General features: G+C 41.8%; 1 protein-coding gene across 3 annotated transcripts in view; it reads left to right on the forward strand.

Moving 5' to 3' along the window:
* RPGRIP1 (RPGR interacting protein 1) overlaps positions 1-18,478 on the forward strand; it is a 63,146-nt gene that overhangs the window by 17,699 nt on the left and 26,969 nt on the right. The window contains exons 5-14 of one of the 3 annotated variants that reach the window (XM_070727614.1): positions 1,662-1,721; positions 2,953-3,091; positions 4,613-4,929; positions 7,044-7,134; positions 7,707-7,832; positions 11,135-11,240; positions 13,936-14,082; positions 15,841-15,914; positions 16,581-16,711; positions 17,655-17,758. In XM_070727614.1, coding sequence (XP_070583715.1) covers positions 1,662-1,721; positions 2,953-3,091; positions 4,613-4,929; positions 7,044-7,134; positions 7,707-7,832; positions 11,135-11,240; positions 13,936-14,082; positions 15,841-15,914; positions 16,581-16,711; positions 17,655-17,758 — 1,295 coding nt within the window. The remainder of the gene's footprint in view (positions 1-1,661; positions 1,722-2,952; positions 3,092-4,612; positions 4,930-7,043; positions 7,135-7,706; positions 7,833-11,134; positions 11,241-13,935; positions 14,083-15,840; positions 15,915-16,580; positions 16,712-17,654; positions 17,759-18,478) is intronic. The other 2 variants (XM_070727615.1, XM_070727616.1) reach the window with 2 other exon arrangements.

Below are 18,478 nucleotides of genomic sequence, written 5' to 3' on the forward strand. Positions count from 1 at the left end.
AAGTTCACCATCACTGTACTACCGTAGTAAAGGAGAAACATTAGGACAGGGGATGGAAGGCACTTTGGTGCATTTATGTACGTCTCTTACTGACCTCTTAGCAATCGGGAAAGGTCAACTGTAGATGATCTAAGGGTAAAGTTTTGGGGTTTAGGTGATGATAGTGCAGAATCCAGAAGTGAGTTTCATGAATCAATTACTTGGTTACTACCGTAAAGTCATATTTCCTGCAATCGGGTTTGGAGTGGTTTACATTAAATTTGCATCTGTTGTGAGTGCCTGACTCCTAGTGGCTCATTGATTACATCTCTGTTATTGTCTTGAAAGTTGATTTGGGATAGGAAGTCTCTACTGACTCTGAATTTCTTGGTGGTTTCCTATTCATGTACGGGTCACGTCTAACCCTGCTTAGCTTTTCCAAGGATCAGCCAAAGCTAGTTTGATGTTGCCACCTGCTGAGATGACATGCCAACCGTGATATCATTACTTGTAAAATGGATTGCAATGGGTAAAGAATCTAGCTAGTTCTTTCTCAAGACAAGTTGAAAAGTACCATCCGGATGAATGTAATGCAGTTCCTTATGGATTTTATAAATAGACATTGAATCCCTGCAGCAGAGATGTCTACTCTGCAAAACATTGAAACTCGGCTTATCTCCTACTTCTTAATGCCCCACTCAACATGACCCATTTGAAGTGACTGTGAAACTGCTTCAGAGTTTTTGCTTCTGGTCTTTGCCTTCATAAGGCAAGGAAGGCAGCTAAGCGATTCTGTATTTCCCTATGTGTCCAAGTCTCAATCTCAATTATTTTACAGTATAACCCAAGGAACCACAGAGAAATAACAGACAGCAATTTATAAACAAGATTTGTGTAATATTTTGATGAAAATCTCTTTATTTATTGAACTTTACTCAGTCATATATGCCAGATGGGCATGTATATAAGATAGGTAGGTAGGTAGGTAGGTGGGTGGGTGGGTGGGTGGGTGGGTGGGTGGATGGATGGATGGGTGGGTGGGTGGGTGGATGGATGGATGGATGGATGGATGGATGGATGGACGGACGGACGGACGGACGGACGGACAGACAGACAGACAGACAGACAGATAGATAGATAGATTAGACAGACAGACAGACAGACAGACAGACAGACAGACAGACAGACAGACAGACAGACAGACAGACAGACAGACATCTTTCTTTTCTTCATTATCTTGTGTATTCCCTGAAAGGTCAAAAGATAATGAATCCAACCAGAAATGGGAAAAGTGGTACAAATGGCTCCAAAATAGAAACAAGTTAGAATTACATAAAATATTAGAATACATAACAAATGGAGGACCTAACAAAAGGAAACACAAATAGAAATGTTCAAATTAATTGACATTTTTACTTATTCACAATTTCTTAAAATAAATTTTATTTGAAATGGGGCACAATCTATAAAAGACTATTGAGATGCTTTTTCTTTTATGTTGTTGAAAACTATAAATAAATCCTTTAAAAAGATGATAGATAGATAGATAGATAGATAGATAGATAGATAGATAGATAGATAGATAGATATAGATAGATAGACAGACAGATAGATAGATAGATCTCATTATATGGTAATAGTTCATTCACTCAGGTTTCTCTCTTCACATCTTCTTCCCCTAGGTGTGTCTTCCTCATCCCTCATTCCAACCAAAACAGAAAGGCTGAAAATCCAGATGAAAGGTGGGCAAGGAAGAATTCTTGATTAAATGCCAACCTTTTTCATCCACTGACAGACTCAGTGGGTCGGTGCATCCCACCCCAACCAGAGAGTTCAGATAAATCCAGTGAGAAACAAGAATAGGATATGTATACTTGGATAAATCAGATTTGTTTCTGAGTGAGCTAAGGAGGAAAAGCCAGATGCTAATTTTACTGTTGGGGTCTAGATGGGTGTCAACAAGCTCAAACTCAACCCAGACAAGACGGAGTGGCTGTGGGATTTGCCTCCCAAGGACAATGTCATCTGTCCGTCCATTACCCTGGGGGGCGGAATTATTGACCCCCTCAGAGAGGGTTCACAACTTGGGTGTCCTCCTCGATCCACAGCTCACATTAGAGAACCATCTTTCAGCTGTGGTGAGGGGGGGGGGGCGTTTGCCCAGGTTCACCTGGTGCACCAGTTGCAGCCCTATTTGGACCAGGAGTCACTGCTCACAGTCAGTCATGCCCTCATCATCTCAAGGTTCGACTACTGCAATGCTCTCTACATGGGGCTACCTTTGAAGAGTGTTCAGAAACTTCAGATCGTGCAGAATGCGGCTGCAAAAGCAATCATGGGCCTCCCCAGATATCCCCATGTCTCAACAACACTCAGTGGCCTGCACTAGCTGCCGATCAATTTCCGGTCACAATTCAAAGTGCTGGTTATGACCTATAAAGCCCTACATGGCATTGGACCAGAATACCTCCGAGACCGCCTTCTGCCGCATGAATCCCAGTGGCTGGTTAGGTCCCACAGAGTTGGCCTTCTCTGGGTCCCATCGACTAAACAATGCTGTCTGGCAGGACCCAGGGGAAGAGCCTTCTCTGTGGCGGCCCTGGCCCTCTGGTACCAACTCCCCCCAGAGATTAGGACTGCTCCCACCCTCCTCGCCTTTCGTAAGTTATTAAAAACTCATCTTTGCCGCCAGACATGGGGAAACTAACACACACCCCAATTGTCAAGGTTGGTGTATGGTTTGATTGGGTTGTGTCATTATTTTATTTTATTATAAGGGTTTTAAATTGGATTTTAAAAATTGGATTTGTACACTGTTTATGTTGTTGTGAGCCGATCCTCGGAGAGGGGCGGCATACAAATCTAATAAATTATTATTGTTGTTGTTGTTGTTGTTGTTATTATTATTTACATTTCTTCCTCTTGGTTTTCAATGCAGATGTAACTATCACCTTCCCTTCTTTCCTTGTCCAGGATCGAGGCTGGTAGCGAAGACTTGTCACCAGATCAAGCGAGTGAGCCAGGCAGAGTTGGCCGACAATTTTCTACGGCTCCGTGATGAACATTTGCTGCTCAAAGAGCTCACTCAAAAGCAGGAGAACAAGATCAAAAGGTAACGTTTGACTTATTAAAGGTGGATAAAATGCTGGGGAACTTTCTGACAGACCAGTAATGGCGAACCTTGTTTTGCTCGGGTGACAAAAGGATGACCACCAGTGGCGGATTGCATTTAACTGAACACCGGTGCGAGCGCATCCTCTTCATTTGTGTGCGCCCATGTGCGCATGCATGCATGTGTGTGTGTCCCTCATGTGCGCATCCTCTTCATTTGTGTGCGCCATGTGCGCATGCATGCATGTGTGTGTGTCCCTCATGTGATTTTGCTTCCAGGCATGCGCCAAAGCAAAAAAATCACCAAAATCTCATGTGCATGAGTGTCCCCTTGTTAGATTTTTCTTCTGCCAGCTGACTGGCATGTTGGCTTACGCACCAAAATGTGGCAGAGGAGCGAGTGAGGCAGCACATCCTGCGTAGCATAGCTCTGTGTCCTACCTCTGGCACGTGTTTGCCACCAAGGGTAGGGGTGGGCAGTAGGCAGGACGGCGGAAATGAAGATGCGTGCGCAGCTCCAGTGGTCACTTCCTGGAATACTGGTCTCAGCTCGGCTCTCCTTTTTCCCCTGCTGCTGCACCTGCGCTCCTTGCTTTTTTCCTCTTTCCTCCTTCCTGGTCTCGGAGGAGCTTCCCCCTCTCCTGCCCGGCTCCCCTCCAGACTCACGCGGCCACCTCCCACCTGAGGTGCAAGCAGAAGGCGTGGGTGGAAGCGGCGCTGGCAGCATTTATGCTTCTGGCAACACCCGTTCACCTAGCTACCCAGCCTGAGGCGGAAGGGCGATCCAGGAAGGAGAGCGCGGGAAACACAAAGCAAATTGTCACCTCAGCGAGCGACACTGGTAAGGTTGTAAGTCGAGGACTTAACAGTTCACTTGAATGATGATCGTTCAAGCCACTCCCACCTGGTCACATGGCTGGCAAGCCACTCCTACCCAGTCACGACTAGTAAGCCACATCCACAAAATAAGCCACACCCATAGTGTGGCAGTAAATTTTTTGGCTGAATAATAATAATAATAATAATAATAATAATAGTTGTTATTATTATTATTATTATTATTATTTATTAGGTTTGCCAGGTGCCCCTTTCCGAAGACTCCAGGTGGTTCACAACAATAACAGCAATACAGTACAGTACAAATCTAATATTAAAAAATTAAAAAGCTAATTTAAATACATTATCATAAATATCACAGCCATACACACTCAATCCAACTAGTCATAATACAGAAGTCAGAAAAAGGGGGGCATTAATCCCCCCACACCCAGCGACAGAGGTGAGTCTTCAGCATTTTGTGGAAGGCGAGGAGGGTAGGGGCAGTTCGAATCTCCGGGGGGAGTTGATTCCAGAGGGCCGGGGCTACCACAGAGAAGGCTCTTCCCCGGAGTCTATTACTGACCACAGGTGTAGGGTCTCTTGTTTGGGTGGGGGAATTGGACTAGATGACCTACAAGGTCCCTTCCTGCATCAGCACTCTCTGGAAAGACCGAGATTGGATGTTCTTTCCTTGTCCCTCCAGGATGGCCACCAAACTCTCAAGACTGAGTCGTGACCGAGCGCAACAGGAAAGCCAGAACAGGAGCCCCAGAAGATTCATTCAAACCTCTGTCCGGAACCTGGACTTGGAAGAGCACCTGGAAGAGATGCAGGAACAGGTCTGGGATCTGGAACGTCACAACCAGCAGTTGCGGAGTCACCTGCTCTTCTACAAGCAACAGCTGCAACTGCAAGGCTGCAGCCGTCACTGTCCCTATGGCCACATCACAGCCAAAGTGAACACGGGCTTCCGTCGGCCACATACCTCTCCCAGGCAGGTGCCCAAGAAGTCACACAAAGGTAAGAAGGTTTGAGAGCGTGTGAGTGTGCACCACACATAAAATAATTCTGGAAGCAAATACACAAATGGAAATAACACATATAACAATAGAATTTACTCCTGAACTGTTCTTATTGAGAATTTTCCAAAAGGAATATAGCAAAGGGATATATCAAGGGGGTACTTGATACTGCACATAACGACAGCAGCTAGGATCATCTTTGCCCAATTTTGGAAAAACACTGAGATACCTCCAGAAAAAGCAATAATAAACAAGATCTACGATTGCTCCCAGATGGATAAACTCTCATTGGAATTAAGAGGTCAAAAGGAATCAGATTACAGTGTTCCCTCAATTTTTGCGGGGGATGCGTTCCGAGACCACCCGCAAAAGTCGAATTTCTGCGAAGTAGAGATGCGGAAGTAAATACACTATTTTTGGCTATGAACAGTATCACAAGCCTTCCCTTAAGACTTTAAGCCCCTATATTGCAATTTCCCATTCCCTTAGCAACCATTCAGATTATTACTCACCATGTTTATTTATTAAAGTTTATTAAAAAAAATATTTATTAAAGGCAAACGAAAGTTTGACGATGACATATGACGTCATCGGGCAGGAAAAACCGTGGTACTGTATAGGGAAAAAACCCGCAAAGTATTTTTTAAATTAATATATTTGGAAAACCGTGGTATAGACTTTTCGCAAAGTTTGAACCCGTGAAAATCTAGGGAACACTGTACTATGAAGCGTGGGAACAATGGTACAGATGGACTGAGTTAAAGAAAAACAAATAGGAAAATCAGAATTAGCAGCAGTAAATTGTAAATATGTAAATAATTATGCAAAATCAAACAGGAATATTTAACTATATTGATTATTCAGTTAAAGAAATAATTCTTGAACGGAAGATTGTGATAAAATAGAGATATGTGACTGCTTATTTTTTTCCCTTGTTATGAACCAATGCAGAATTACTAAAAGTATAATTATGCCATTGTTTTTAAAGAAAATGCTTTTTAAAAACCAATAAAGTTTATTTTTTTAAAAGGAGCACAAAGAAAAAAAAGGTTTGAATGTGCCCATCTCTGGGAAGGTTCGGATCTGACCCAACTCCTCAAACATAACAAACCTTCTGTAATCAATGATTCCTTTATTAGGAGCACCAGCAGCCTCAGCAGAAAGTCTCTCTCTCTTTCTCTCATAGAAGCAGAGATGGGTTCTTCCCAGTTCAAACCAGTTCTATGGAACCAGTAGTAACTTGGCGGCCTGGGTTGCTGGTCTGCCATGCCCCGAAACTGGCCATAGGCACCACCATTCTGTTTTTTTGCTGTTTTTTTAATACTGTGCATGCACTAGCATGGCACACAGTGCACTACGTGGTGCATCAAGGATTGAACTGGCAACTAAGAAAACCAGAACCCACCCCTGCACATCAGGCTAACAACTCTGCCCAGTGGGAGATGAATAGATGTATGCCACATCTATTCATCTCTGCCCGCTGCCTTTTATTTCCAGAGCTAGGGAAAGGCTTTGCTAGCAGCGTGGCTTTTCCATCTCAAGGATCAGCCCATAGATTTTCACTGCTCTCCTCTTCTCTGCATCCGGGCATCAGGCACTGGATCCAGCTGTTCCTCTTTTTCATCAACCACCTCCAGACCTCTGGGGGCTGTTGACTAGAGGGCTGATGGATGGCACAGGCTCTGCCTCTGTCTTTCTCTCTGCCAGCTCCATTCTCTCTTCCCCTTCAGAGCTTCCAGGTTGCTGACCTTGATTCCCATGGCACCTTCTCCTCTTCTGATTTGGCTGCTGGAGGGGCCAGCAGCCAACAGGCCACAACAGGTTCTAGGTTGAAATTATGCACTAGATTAGGGGTAGGCAAAGTCGGCCCTTCTATGACATGTGGACTTCAACTCCCAGAATTCCTGAACTAGCGTGATTGGCTCAGGAATTCTGGGAGTTATAGTCCACAAGTCATAAAAGAGTCAACTTTGCCTACCCCTGCACTAGATCATCAAGTGGACTTTTTATGGATGTTCTGCCTTTATCAAACAGTGGAAAGTCTAAATAGATTCAAGGACATGGCGATCATTCCATCCTTTTCTCTTTGTTTCTTTTTTGATGGGGCGACAGAGATGCAGGTATCAAGAATGACAGCCAGGCCAATCTCTCCTAGATACGCTGATGATGTTCTGGAAAGGTCGCAAGCAGAAACTGAAAGATTGTAAGTTCTAGTCCCACCTTAATTATGGAAGCTGATTGTGGGTCATTCACTGGGAGGCTGTGTGATTTCTAGTCTTCTGCCCTCATCATGAAATGTGCCTAAGTGACTTTGGTCCAATCATCAAATGACAGTGAGCCTTTGGCATGAAAATCAACTGGGTGTCTTTGAGCCAATCGTCAGGAGAATAAATTCTAGTTCCATCTTAAGTCATGAAAGTTAACTGGGTATCTTTGGGCCAATCATCAGGAGATGGTGAGCTCTAGTCCCACCTTAGGTATCACAGACTCCTGGATGACCCAATCACTCTCTCACTCAACCGAGCTCACTTTCCAGTGCTCTTATTCCCAGGAAAATAAGAAAGGAATATTAGGTAACTTGGCTATCTCAAGTTATAAAAATAATACAAGTGGGATCCTTTTTTTAAAAAAAAAAATCTTGTTAGCCTGCAAAAAAAAAAAGATCAAACTTTAAAAACTGTGGCATGCATTTTAGAAACCTCGGTTGTCTTCTTCTCTCCTTCCTATTAATACATGAAAAACCACTTTATATTTATGCTTTGATTCTCTTTACAGGACCCACAGTCTGGTGCTGGCTGAGTTAGACAAGGATCATGAATTGCTGAGTTTCACACCTGATAAAGAAATCGATCTAGAATACATTCAACCTCAGAAAAACTATCTAAACCTGCAGGAATACCGGTAAACTTTGGTTCTCAATCTCCCTCAATGGATTTGATCTAAGATTACACCTATAACAAAATAATTAATCAGTGGAACGACTTGCCTCTAGAGGTTGTGAATGTTCCACCACTGGAGGTTTTTAAGAAGAGGTTGGACAGACATTTGTCTGAAATGTTTTAGAGCTGTGATGGTGAACCTATGGCATGCATGTCACAGCAAGCAATATCTGCGGGCACACAAGGCGTTGCCCTATGTCAGCTCCAGCACATGTGTGCATGCTGACCAGCTGATTTTTGGCCTTCTGGAGAGTGGAGAAGGGCTGTTTTTATCCTCGCCAGGCTTCACGAAAGCCTCCGGAGCCTGTGGGTGGCGAAAAACAGACCCAAGGGGCCTACCGTTTGGTTCGTTTTTCACCATCCACAGGCTCTGAGGTTTTTCTGAAGACTGGGGAGAGTGAAAAATGGCTCAATGGGCCTAATGGAAGTCCAGCGGGTTCAGGGAAGCCTGCATGCATGCGTGGGGGGCAGCAGGGAAATGGGATTGTATGCACATATGCAGGGGGAGCATTACATTATGGGTCTGGGTACACATGCATACATGCCCTTTTGGCACCTGAGCAAAAAATGGTTCGCCATCTCTGGTTTATGGTTTCCTGCTTGAGCAAAGGGTTGGACTAGAAGACCTCCAAGGTCTCTTCTAAGTCTTATTCTGATATTTTATTTCATTACTCTGATTAGGATTACATGTAAACTGTCTTCCGAAGCAATGTTTTCTATGGTGCTTTTAATTCTTCTTCTGTTTTCAATGATAAATGCAACTGAAGCAGAGTTTCAAAGTTGGGTGTGGTTGTAATTTCTCGGGTTTTGTTTTAGAGTAGTGAAACTCACATCTCAAGGCTAGGCAGCTATTTAAAAATTGGAGGCATTATAGGTTTTTTTTTAAATCAGAACAAGGAAATATAGGAGTTCAACCAGGGGTTAAATTCTCCTGCTTAGCTCATGCCTTTCGGTTGTCAGAGTCAGTCGCGAAGGGAGTGCGAGGCTCCGGACACCCACCAGATGCCTCCATTTGGGTTCTTTCATTTCTTCGTATGACTGCTACTATTCTACTCAATATTTAACTCACGCTCAAACTGTTCCAGCCAGCCAACTAACAACCACCACCATCAACAGCAAACAACAGCAGACAACCACAGAATCATGATGAAGTTGATTTGCATCTTATAATGCTCTGGCCCAATCAGATTACAGTTCTTACCCTATGACTCAGCATTTAGCATGCTTATATTCTACCTTTTACCTTATATGGTAATACAATGAAATATCACTCAGGATTGCTAATCTTGACACTCTGTTCATGCACAGAATGCTTTGTGCATGTTCAGAAGGTAAAAGAACTCAAATGGCACCACCTGAGCAGGTGGATGGAGCCTTGCACTCCTTTTGCAGTCGTCTCTCTGATGTCTGACAAGTATGAGTGAACCGGGAACATTTCATCCCTGAGTTCAACTTATAACAGGAACCTTATAACTTGGTAGCTGCCCTGACCAAAGCCATTTTGATCACTTCAGTGTTGCCAAGTTCATTTATTGACCATTCAAAGTTTTGGTAATGACCTATAAAGCCCTACATGGCATCGAACTAGAATATCTCCGGGACCGCCTTCTGCCGCACGAATCCCAGCGGCCAATAAGGACCCACAGAGTTAGCCTTCTCCGGGTCCCATCGACTAAACAATGTCATCTGGCGGGACCCAGGGGAAGAGCCTTCTCTGTGGTGGCCCCAGCCCTCTGGAATCAACTCCCCCCAGAGATCAGAACTGCCCCCACCCTCCTTGCCTTTTGTAAATTGCTTAAGACCCACCTATATCGCCAGGCATGGGGGAATTGAGACATCTCCCCAAGGCTTATATAGTTTTATGTAAGGTATGCTTGTGTTGTATGTTTTTTAAGTGACTTTTTAAAAAAAATACTTTTCATATATATTAGATTTGTTACATTGTATATTGTTATTATTATTGTTGTGAGCACCCCAAGTCTGCAGAGAGGGGCGGCATACAAATTTAATAAATTATTATCATTATCATTATCATTATCATTATCATTATCATTATCATTATCATTATCATTATCATTATCATTATCATTACGACAGCACTGAAAAGGGTGACTTATGGCCATTTTTCACAGTTATGACACAGTTATCTCCATGATCACATAATCAAAATTTAGATGCTTGGCAATTGGTTCATACTTATGACTGTTGAAGCTTCCTGGGGTCATGTGATCCCCTTTTGTGAGCTTCGGAAAAGGAAAACCAACAGGGACACATGATTGACTTCACAACCAACTAACTTAACAACTGCAGCGATTCACTTAACAACTGTGGCAAGAAAGGCCGTAAATGGGGAAAAATTCACACAACATCTGTCTCATTTTGTTCTTTCTCACATGGCAATCAACAGTAATTAACCACCAATTAAAGCTCAAACACAGAGGCTTGAAATGAAATGGTCTATTTACAATAAGGTTTGTTGAGAAGCACAAATTAGAACCAAGGAATGTCTTTCAACTGCCAAAGTTCAAGTGGGAGGCAGAGTTGATAAAATAGATTCTGAAACAAATGGTTTCAAAACCAAGAACTACTCACAGGATTGTCCAGAACTGCAGCAAGGTTTGTTTAAACAACAGTCAAAAACTCTTCACATGCTCTCTTCCTTCGAAGGATCAAACATTGGTTTTCTGCAAAGGGAACCTTCCAACTCCTCCCCCTTATATACACCCTTGAGCTGTGCTCAAGTCCTTGTTCTGAGCCTGCGTAACTGCTCTTGCCTCCCCTGCATCCTTCTCACTCTTGCATCCAGGATAGGATCCCTCATCTCCTTTTCCTCATCAGACCCAGGCAAAGCCCCAGTTGGAGGTTCCATAGCCTCTTCAGGCTCCTCACACCCAATCTCTCCCTCCTCCTTACTGACCAACTCCTCTGACAGCCACACAGGCTGACCATGCACAGATGGACTGGGTTCATCTGGCTCGAAGTCTGTTGCCAGAGGACCTGGCTGTGATCCAACCACAATACACATCTACAGAAACTTTCAAGTGTGATCACGTTGAGGACTAGCTGTATAATATCAAATTCCTTCAAGCCGGTATAGGTGAGCAGGACATTCCTTGTGACTTTTTTATCTCACAGTTTTAGTATCTGGTTAAGTAAAGAAATCTGTTCTCAAGCTATTGATTTTGCACAGATGGGCCTTGTTGTGTGTTTGGGTGGTGGAAATAACTCACTGAGCGATGTCCACTTGTTCCTCTTGTTCAACAGAGCTTCCGTCCAGAAGAATGTGGAGTTGATTCGGCTGCAGAAATTGTTATGGGAGAAGAATTCAGAGCTGGTGATCTCCAAAGCTCAGATTACTGTCTTGCATGAGGTAAGTCCTGGTGCCTTCGCAGAGGGGGGGGGGGATGTTCCAGAGCCTACAAAACTTTTGCGAGGCCCATCCTTGAATGCAGTTCATCTGTGTGGAACCCATACCACATCTCGAACATCAACACCCTAGAAAATGATACTTCATTTAGATACTTCATTTAGATACTTCACCAGAAGAGCCCTTCACTCCTCCACTCGAAACAGAATGCCCTACGAAAGCAGACTATCAATCCTAGGTCTAGAAAGCTTAGAACTACGACGCCTAAAACACGATCTAAGTATTGCCCACAAAATCATATGCTGCAACGTCCTGCCTGTCAATGACTACTTCAGCTTCAACCGCAACAACACAAGAGCACGCAACAAATTCAAACTTAATATTAATCGCTCCAAGCTTGACTGTAAAAAATATGATTTTAGCAATCGAGTTGTCGAAGCATGGAACTAATTACCGGACTCAATAGTGTCAACCCCTAACCCCCAACATTTCTCCCTTAGATTATCCACGATTGACCTCTCCAGGTTCCTAAGAGGTCAGTAAGGGGCGTACATAAGTGCACTAGTGTGCTTTTCGTCCCCTGTCCAATTGTCTCTCCTTTATCTCATATATCATATATCTTTTCTTCCCTCATATGTCTTCTCCTCTATTTTTATATCTTCTCTTTATATATAATACTTCATGTCCATTCTCTTCAATATGTATTGTGTATTGGACTAAATAAATAAATAATAAATAATAAATAATAAATAATAAATAATAAATAATAAATAATAAATAATAAATAATAAATAATAAATAATAAATAATAAATAATAAATAATAAATAATAAATAATAAATAATAAATAATAAATAATAAATAATAAATAATAAATAATAAATAATAAATAATAAATAATAAATAATAATAAATAAATAAATAAATAAATAAATAAATAAATAAATAAATAAATAAATAAATAAATAAATTTCATTACCCAACCAGATAACATAATCAGTGATGGGATTAGGTAGGTAATTAGGTAGATAAACATGGGTGATGTTACCTAGTTAAGTAATGAAATATCCGCAAAAAAGCAACTACCTTCAGAAAAGACCAAAGATCCCCACAATTCAACCCTGAGCTTCCAATATTCTCTTCTATTGGTATTTGCATGGAATGTTTCCTAACCCATTGGACTTTGGAACAGAACTGTGAAAAATGTTAAGATCGGATGAGGAAGCGGCTCTTCAAGCTTCACTGAGGGTCTTCCTGCCACTTTCTTCATCAAGTTCTCTGATAACCTTGAAAGAGAGTTCTCCCCCCCCCCACTCCCAAGTTTTCTCTTGTCTTAAACATTCTGATCACCATCACTTGGACTTGAGCCCTAACAAGCCCACCTTTTATTCATTCTTAATCTATCCTCCTGTGTATTTTTTTTAATTGCAAATTTTCCAGGGTTGGGAATATTTCTGTTTCTACATTCTTTTGGACCTGCGCTTGAAATAATAATAATAATAATAATAATAATAATAATAATAATAACAACAACAACAACAACTATTATTATTATTATTATTATTATTATTATTATTATTATTATTATTATTATTAAACAATGTCATTTGGCAGGATCCAGGAGAAGAGCCTTCTCTGTGGCGGCCCCGATCCTCTGGAACCAGCTCCCCCCAGATATCAGAGTTGCCCCCACCCTCCTTGCCTTTCGCAAGCTCCTTAAAACCCACCTCTGTCGTCAGGCATGGGGAATTGAAATTTTTCCCCTTCCCCCTAGGCTTATAGAATTTATACATGGTATGCTTGTTTGTATGATGGGTCTCTTAAATTGGGGTTTTTTAGATTATTTTTAATATTAGATTTGTTACATTGTTTTCTTTATTGTTGTTAGCCGCCCCGAGTCTTCGGAGAGGGGTGGCATACAAATCAAATCAAATCAAATCAAATCAAATAAATAAATAAATAAATAGACAGACAGACAGACAGACAGACAGACAGACAGACAGACAGACAGACAAACAAACAAACAAATAAATAAATAAATAAATAAATAAATGAAATATAACAGCAGCTAGAGAAATTAGTGTAATATGAAGATCTAAAATTCAAGCTGCAACGACTCTGGCATAAGCCAGTGAAAGTGGTCCCAGTGGTACTTGGCACGCTGGGTGCAGAGTCAAAAGATATCAGCGGACATTTGAAAGCCATCAGAATTGACAAAATCTCCACCTGTCAATTGCAAAAGGCCACTTTGCTGGGATCAGCACACATAATTCGCTGCTACATCACACAGTCCTAGGTGCTTGGGAAGCGCCCGACTAGTGATGAAATACGAAATCCAGCATAGTGATCTAGTTTGCTGTGTTGTATTGACATAATAATAATAATAATAATAATAATAATAATAATAATAATACTGTAATAATAATAATAATAATAATAATAATAATAATAATAATAACAACAACAACAACAGCAACAACAACAGAGTTGGAAGGGACCTTGGAGGTCTTCTAGTCCAACCCCCTGCTTAAGAACGAAACCCTACACTACTTCAGACAGATGGTTATCCAACATCTGCTTAAATACTGAAAGCGCTATCGCCCATGTGTTTTTAGAAGCCAAGGGAAAAAAGGTTCGCCATCACTATCCTAGAGACTAGATCTTCTGAGTCCCCCTTTCTTTTGGATTTGTACCCCAGAACCAAGAGGCCTTGAGGTCAGCCAGTGAAGCTTTGCTGGCCCAGCTGGAGGATCGGAATGCCAACCTCAAGGAGAAGACCCAGAAGGTGACCGTGCTGGAAAGCCGACTGGAAATGCTTTTACCCTTGCAGGGAATGCTGGAAGAGGTGAGGAACTGTGGGTTGACTTCTGCCACACATTCTCCTTAGAGCTGCCTGCGAAGATCCCTGGGAGGCTTCCATTGATTCAAAGTGTTTGATCTCCAAACTGGACAAAGTTAACTCAAAGATTCCTTTATTAGGAGCGACAGGCCTGGCAAAAGGTTTCTCTTTCAGTGCCATCTGCCACATCTATTCATCTCCACGCCTTGCCTTTTATTCCCAGAGCTAGGGTGGGGCTTCTCTAGCAGCAGTGGCTCTTCCATCCCAAGGATCAGCCCATAGATTTCCACAGCTCTTCTCTTCTCTGCCTTCTGCAAATCCACTCGTCAGGCAGTGGACCCAGCTTTTCCTCCTCTTCTTCATCAGGCACCTCCATACCTGGGGCTGTTGACTCTCCATCTGAGGACTGAGGACAGCCCAGTTTCCACCTCCATCTCTCTCTCTCTGCCAGCTCCTTTCCTTATTTCCCCTGGGAGCTTCCATGTTAGTCCGAAGCCAACCCTGACTCCCACGCTTCCTCTTCTTTCTCCTCTGATTTGGCTGTTAGAGGAGCCAGTGGCCAACAGGTTACAACAGTGCTTGGGTATTTCTACTAGATCAGGGATGTCAAACTGGTGGTCCGCTGACCAGATCCATCACACACAGGCCACACCCATCCCAGCATGGCGAAGGGGAAAAAATATAGCACTAAGTCACGTGACGGCAATGTGATGTGGCAAGTTTGACACTTGTGTGCTAGATAAATTTATGTAATTATGATTCTAGACAAATGTATCTTTTTTAATGTACATTGAGAGCATATTCACCGGAGACAAATGCCTTGTGTGTCCAATCACACTTGGCTAATAAAGAATTCTATTCTATTCTATTCTAGTCTAGTCTAGTCTAGTCTAGTCTAGTCTAGTCTATGTGATACACCTATTTGATGACTCCTGACAGTAACTGTTGATTTGTTCTGAGGTCCAGTTCAAACTCTGGATGCTCCCCACTTATAAAAGTCTTCATGGCTAATCTCCCATAACAGATAGCCCTCGACTTATAACCGTTCATTTAGAGAGACCATTCAAACTTAATGACAGCTCTGCAAAGAGGGAGTTGTGTCTGATTTTTTTTTCCACCAACGACCATTTGTCCTACCATCAGATACCAAAAATCAGATGCTTGGCCGTGGCCACTGGTTCATATTAATGACTTTCCTCGGAGGTATTTGGGATTAGTTTTTGCAATCCTTCTGGCGAGCAAAGTCCACGGGAAAGTCAGGCTCACTTAACCAATGTGTTATTAACTGAACAAACACAAGGATTTGCTGAACAACTGCGGCAAGAGAAGTCGTAAAATGGAACCAAAGCAGATATTTCACTTAGCAACACAAATTTTGGCCTCCATTGTGGTCATGGCTCATAGACTACCTGTATCTATAGAATCCTCTTTCTCTGCCACCTCTGTTGTGCTCCATTCGTTTCTACATGGAGAAACTCATAAGTGCTCTTACTTCATCTTAAGTAAAAAAAGTACTTTACCTGGTGCAGAAGTATCTTACCTTTTGATGCTCCAAGCCAAACCTGGTAGCATTTACATATGTGGATGTCCACTCCCAGAATTCTCCAAGCAGCCAATTTCCAATGGATACTTTTATTTTAGGATCCAATCTGGGCCAGGCACTGGGATCAGAGGTTACTTTTAATTGGCCTCTTTGTACTTTTAATTGGCCTCCTCGTATCTGATCTGAAGTTTCAGACAGACTCTCATTTATTATCTTCTCAGTTTCAGGACAGAATCCAAGACCTGGAAGCAGAGCGAGATTCATTGAAGGTGGATTATGACCGACTGTTGGACAGGTAACATTCAATCAGTAGAACTACTTGCCTCCAGAGGTTGTGAATGTTCCAACACTGGAGGTTTTTAAGGAGAGTTTGGACAATCATTTGACTGAAATGGTAGAGGGTTTTCTACCTGAACAGGGGGTTGGACTAGAAAACCTCCAAGGTCTCTTCTGACCTCTTCTCTCTTCTCTTCTCTTTTCTTCTCTCTTCTCTTCTCTTCTTTTCTCTCCTCTCCTCTTCCCCTCCACTCCTTTACTCTACTACTCTACTCTACTTCACTCCTTCATTCCACTCCACTACTGTAGTCTACTACTCTGCTCTGCTCTGCTCTGCTCTGCTCTACTCTACTCTACTCTACTCTACTCTACTCTACTCTACTGTCTATACCCTACACTACTCTTATTCTGCTGCACTCTGCTCTATTCCTGTTATATTTTACTCCATTACTATTCTACTCTACTCTATTCCCATTGCCATTCCATTCCATTCTATTTGTAACAGTAATTATGTGGATTTTGGGGACGCAAATATGTCCATTAAACACTCATATTGAGCTCTTCTCCATGAGCTTGGAGATACCTTACAAATGCAGGGCAAGACCTCCGAGGTGCCTTCCAACTGTGTCATTCTCTTATTCTATCTTACTTTTCCTTGATTTTCTACCATCCGTATTTCCAACAGTTGCATCAATGCTCCACCACAAAGACTGGACCAGGTGCCCCAGAAGGACAATGCTTCTTCTTTGGACGAGCAACTCAACTCAGCCTTGGTAGAGAAGGAGATTCTAAAGGAACAACTAAAAAAAGAAAAAGGTAAGGGATCAGTTGATATTAGAAGTTTGCAGAATCGTTGGGCAAAATGCAGGGATTTTGATCTAAATATACCTACTTTGATTCAACAGGAAAAGTCTAAACGTGTGATGGTGAACCTATAGCACGCGTGCCACAGGCCAGAATCGCTTAACTGTTTCTCCCAGCAATGGACCAATAGTTTCCTTGATTTTTTCCCCCCTTCCTTTTAACATGTTGGAATAAGCTCTTTTTTGTTGTTGTTATTTTTTACTTTTGTCGCCAGCCTTTTTGCATTGTGAGCCTTAGCTTTCCTCAATTCATCTTTACAAGCTCGGGCTATTTGCTGATATTCTGCCCTAGTTTTTAGTACTGTAATTCCCAAAAAAAAGACCCGCCCTGAAAATAAACTCTAATGCATCTTTTGGAACAAAAATTGATTGGCCAAATCTAATCAACCCTTTTGGTTTGATTTTTAAACACTTTTAAAATATACTAATTTCTTATTTTTAATTAATTTATTAATTTATTAATTTATTAATTTATTAATTTATTAATTTATTAATTTATTAATTTATTAATTTATTAATTTATTAATTTATTAATTTATTAATTTATTAATTTATTAATTTATTAATTTATTAATTTATTTTATTTTATTTTTTTGTTCGTTCGTTCGTTCGTTCGTTCATTCATTCATTCATTCATTCATTCATTTATTTATTATTTAGATTTGTATGCCGCCCCTCTCTGCAGACTCGGGGCGGCTCATTGTCCAATGCACAATGAGGGTTTTAGTGGGTATATATATATATATATATATATATATATATATATATATATATATATATATATATATATACACACACACACACACACACACACACACACACACACACATAGTAAAATACATGATGAGGGTTATAGAAGAGATACTCATAGTAATTCCTTTGCTTTGTTCGACAAGATCAGAATGACACGCTGAAACAGGAAATCAACTCTTTTCAGGAGAGGATGGTTATTTTGGAAACCCAGGCACTGGAAGAACCACCTCAACCCAACCCAACTCAGGTAGGTTGTTATGAATCCAGGCTGGGCAGCAAAGGGATTAGTGATTTTTGAAGCAGTTTCTCTTAATTCCATCTGAAAAGGATTCTGAACAAGCAAGAAGCAAACGTGCTTGCAACCTTGCAAATAATTTTGATGCAGAATAGGAAAGCAGAAACAAATACAAAGATACTACAGGTGATAGTGAATAAGTAATTATCTTTTCTGAGTGGTAGAGCATCACATTGAATTGTTTTGACAATTCCAAGCATTTTAAAATCCATATTTCATTTTATTTCTTTTTCTTCCCTTTCCTTCCCTTCCCCCCTCCCTCCTTCCTTCCTTCCTTCCTTCTTTTTATAACTCCCTCTCTCCTTCATCTCCTGCTCTTTCCTTCCTTCCCGTTCCTTCCTCTCCCTCCCTCTCCTTCCCTCTCTCTCTTCCTCCCCTCCTCCTTCCTTCCTTCCTTCCCTCTTCCATCTTTCCCCTTCCTCTCTCTCTCCTTTCTTCCCCTCTCCTTCCTTCCTTCCTTCCTTCTCCCCTTCCTTCCTCTTTCCTTTTCTCCCTTCCCCCCTGTTCTTTCCTTCCTTCTTCCTTCATTCCTTCCTCTCGCTCTCCCCCTTCCTCTCTCCTTCCCCCCTGCTACTTCCTTCCTTCCTCTCCCTCCCTCTCTTTCCCTCTCTCTGTTCCTCCCCTCCTCCTTCCTTCCTTCCTTCCCTCTTCCATCCTTCCCCTTCCTCTCTC

The sequence above is a fragment of the Erythrolamprus reginae genome, chromosome Z (assembly GCF_031021105.1).
Source record: "Erythrolamprus reginae isolate rEryReg1 chromosome Z, rEryReg1.hap1, whole genome shotgun sequence".
In the NCBI taxonomy this organism is placed as follows: Eukaryota; Metazoa; Chordata; class Lepidosauria; order Squamata; family Dipsadidae; genus Erythrolamprus; species Erythrolamprus reginae.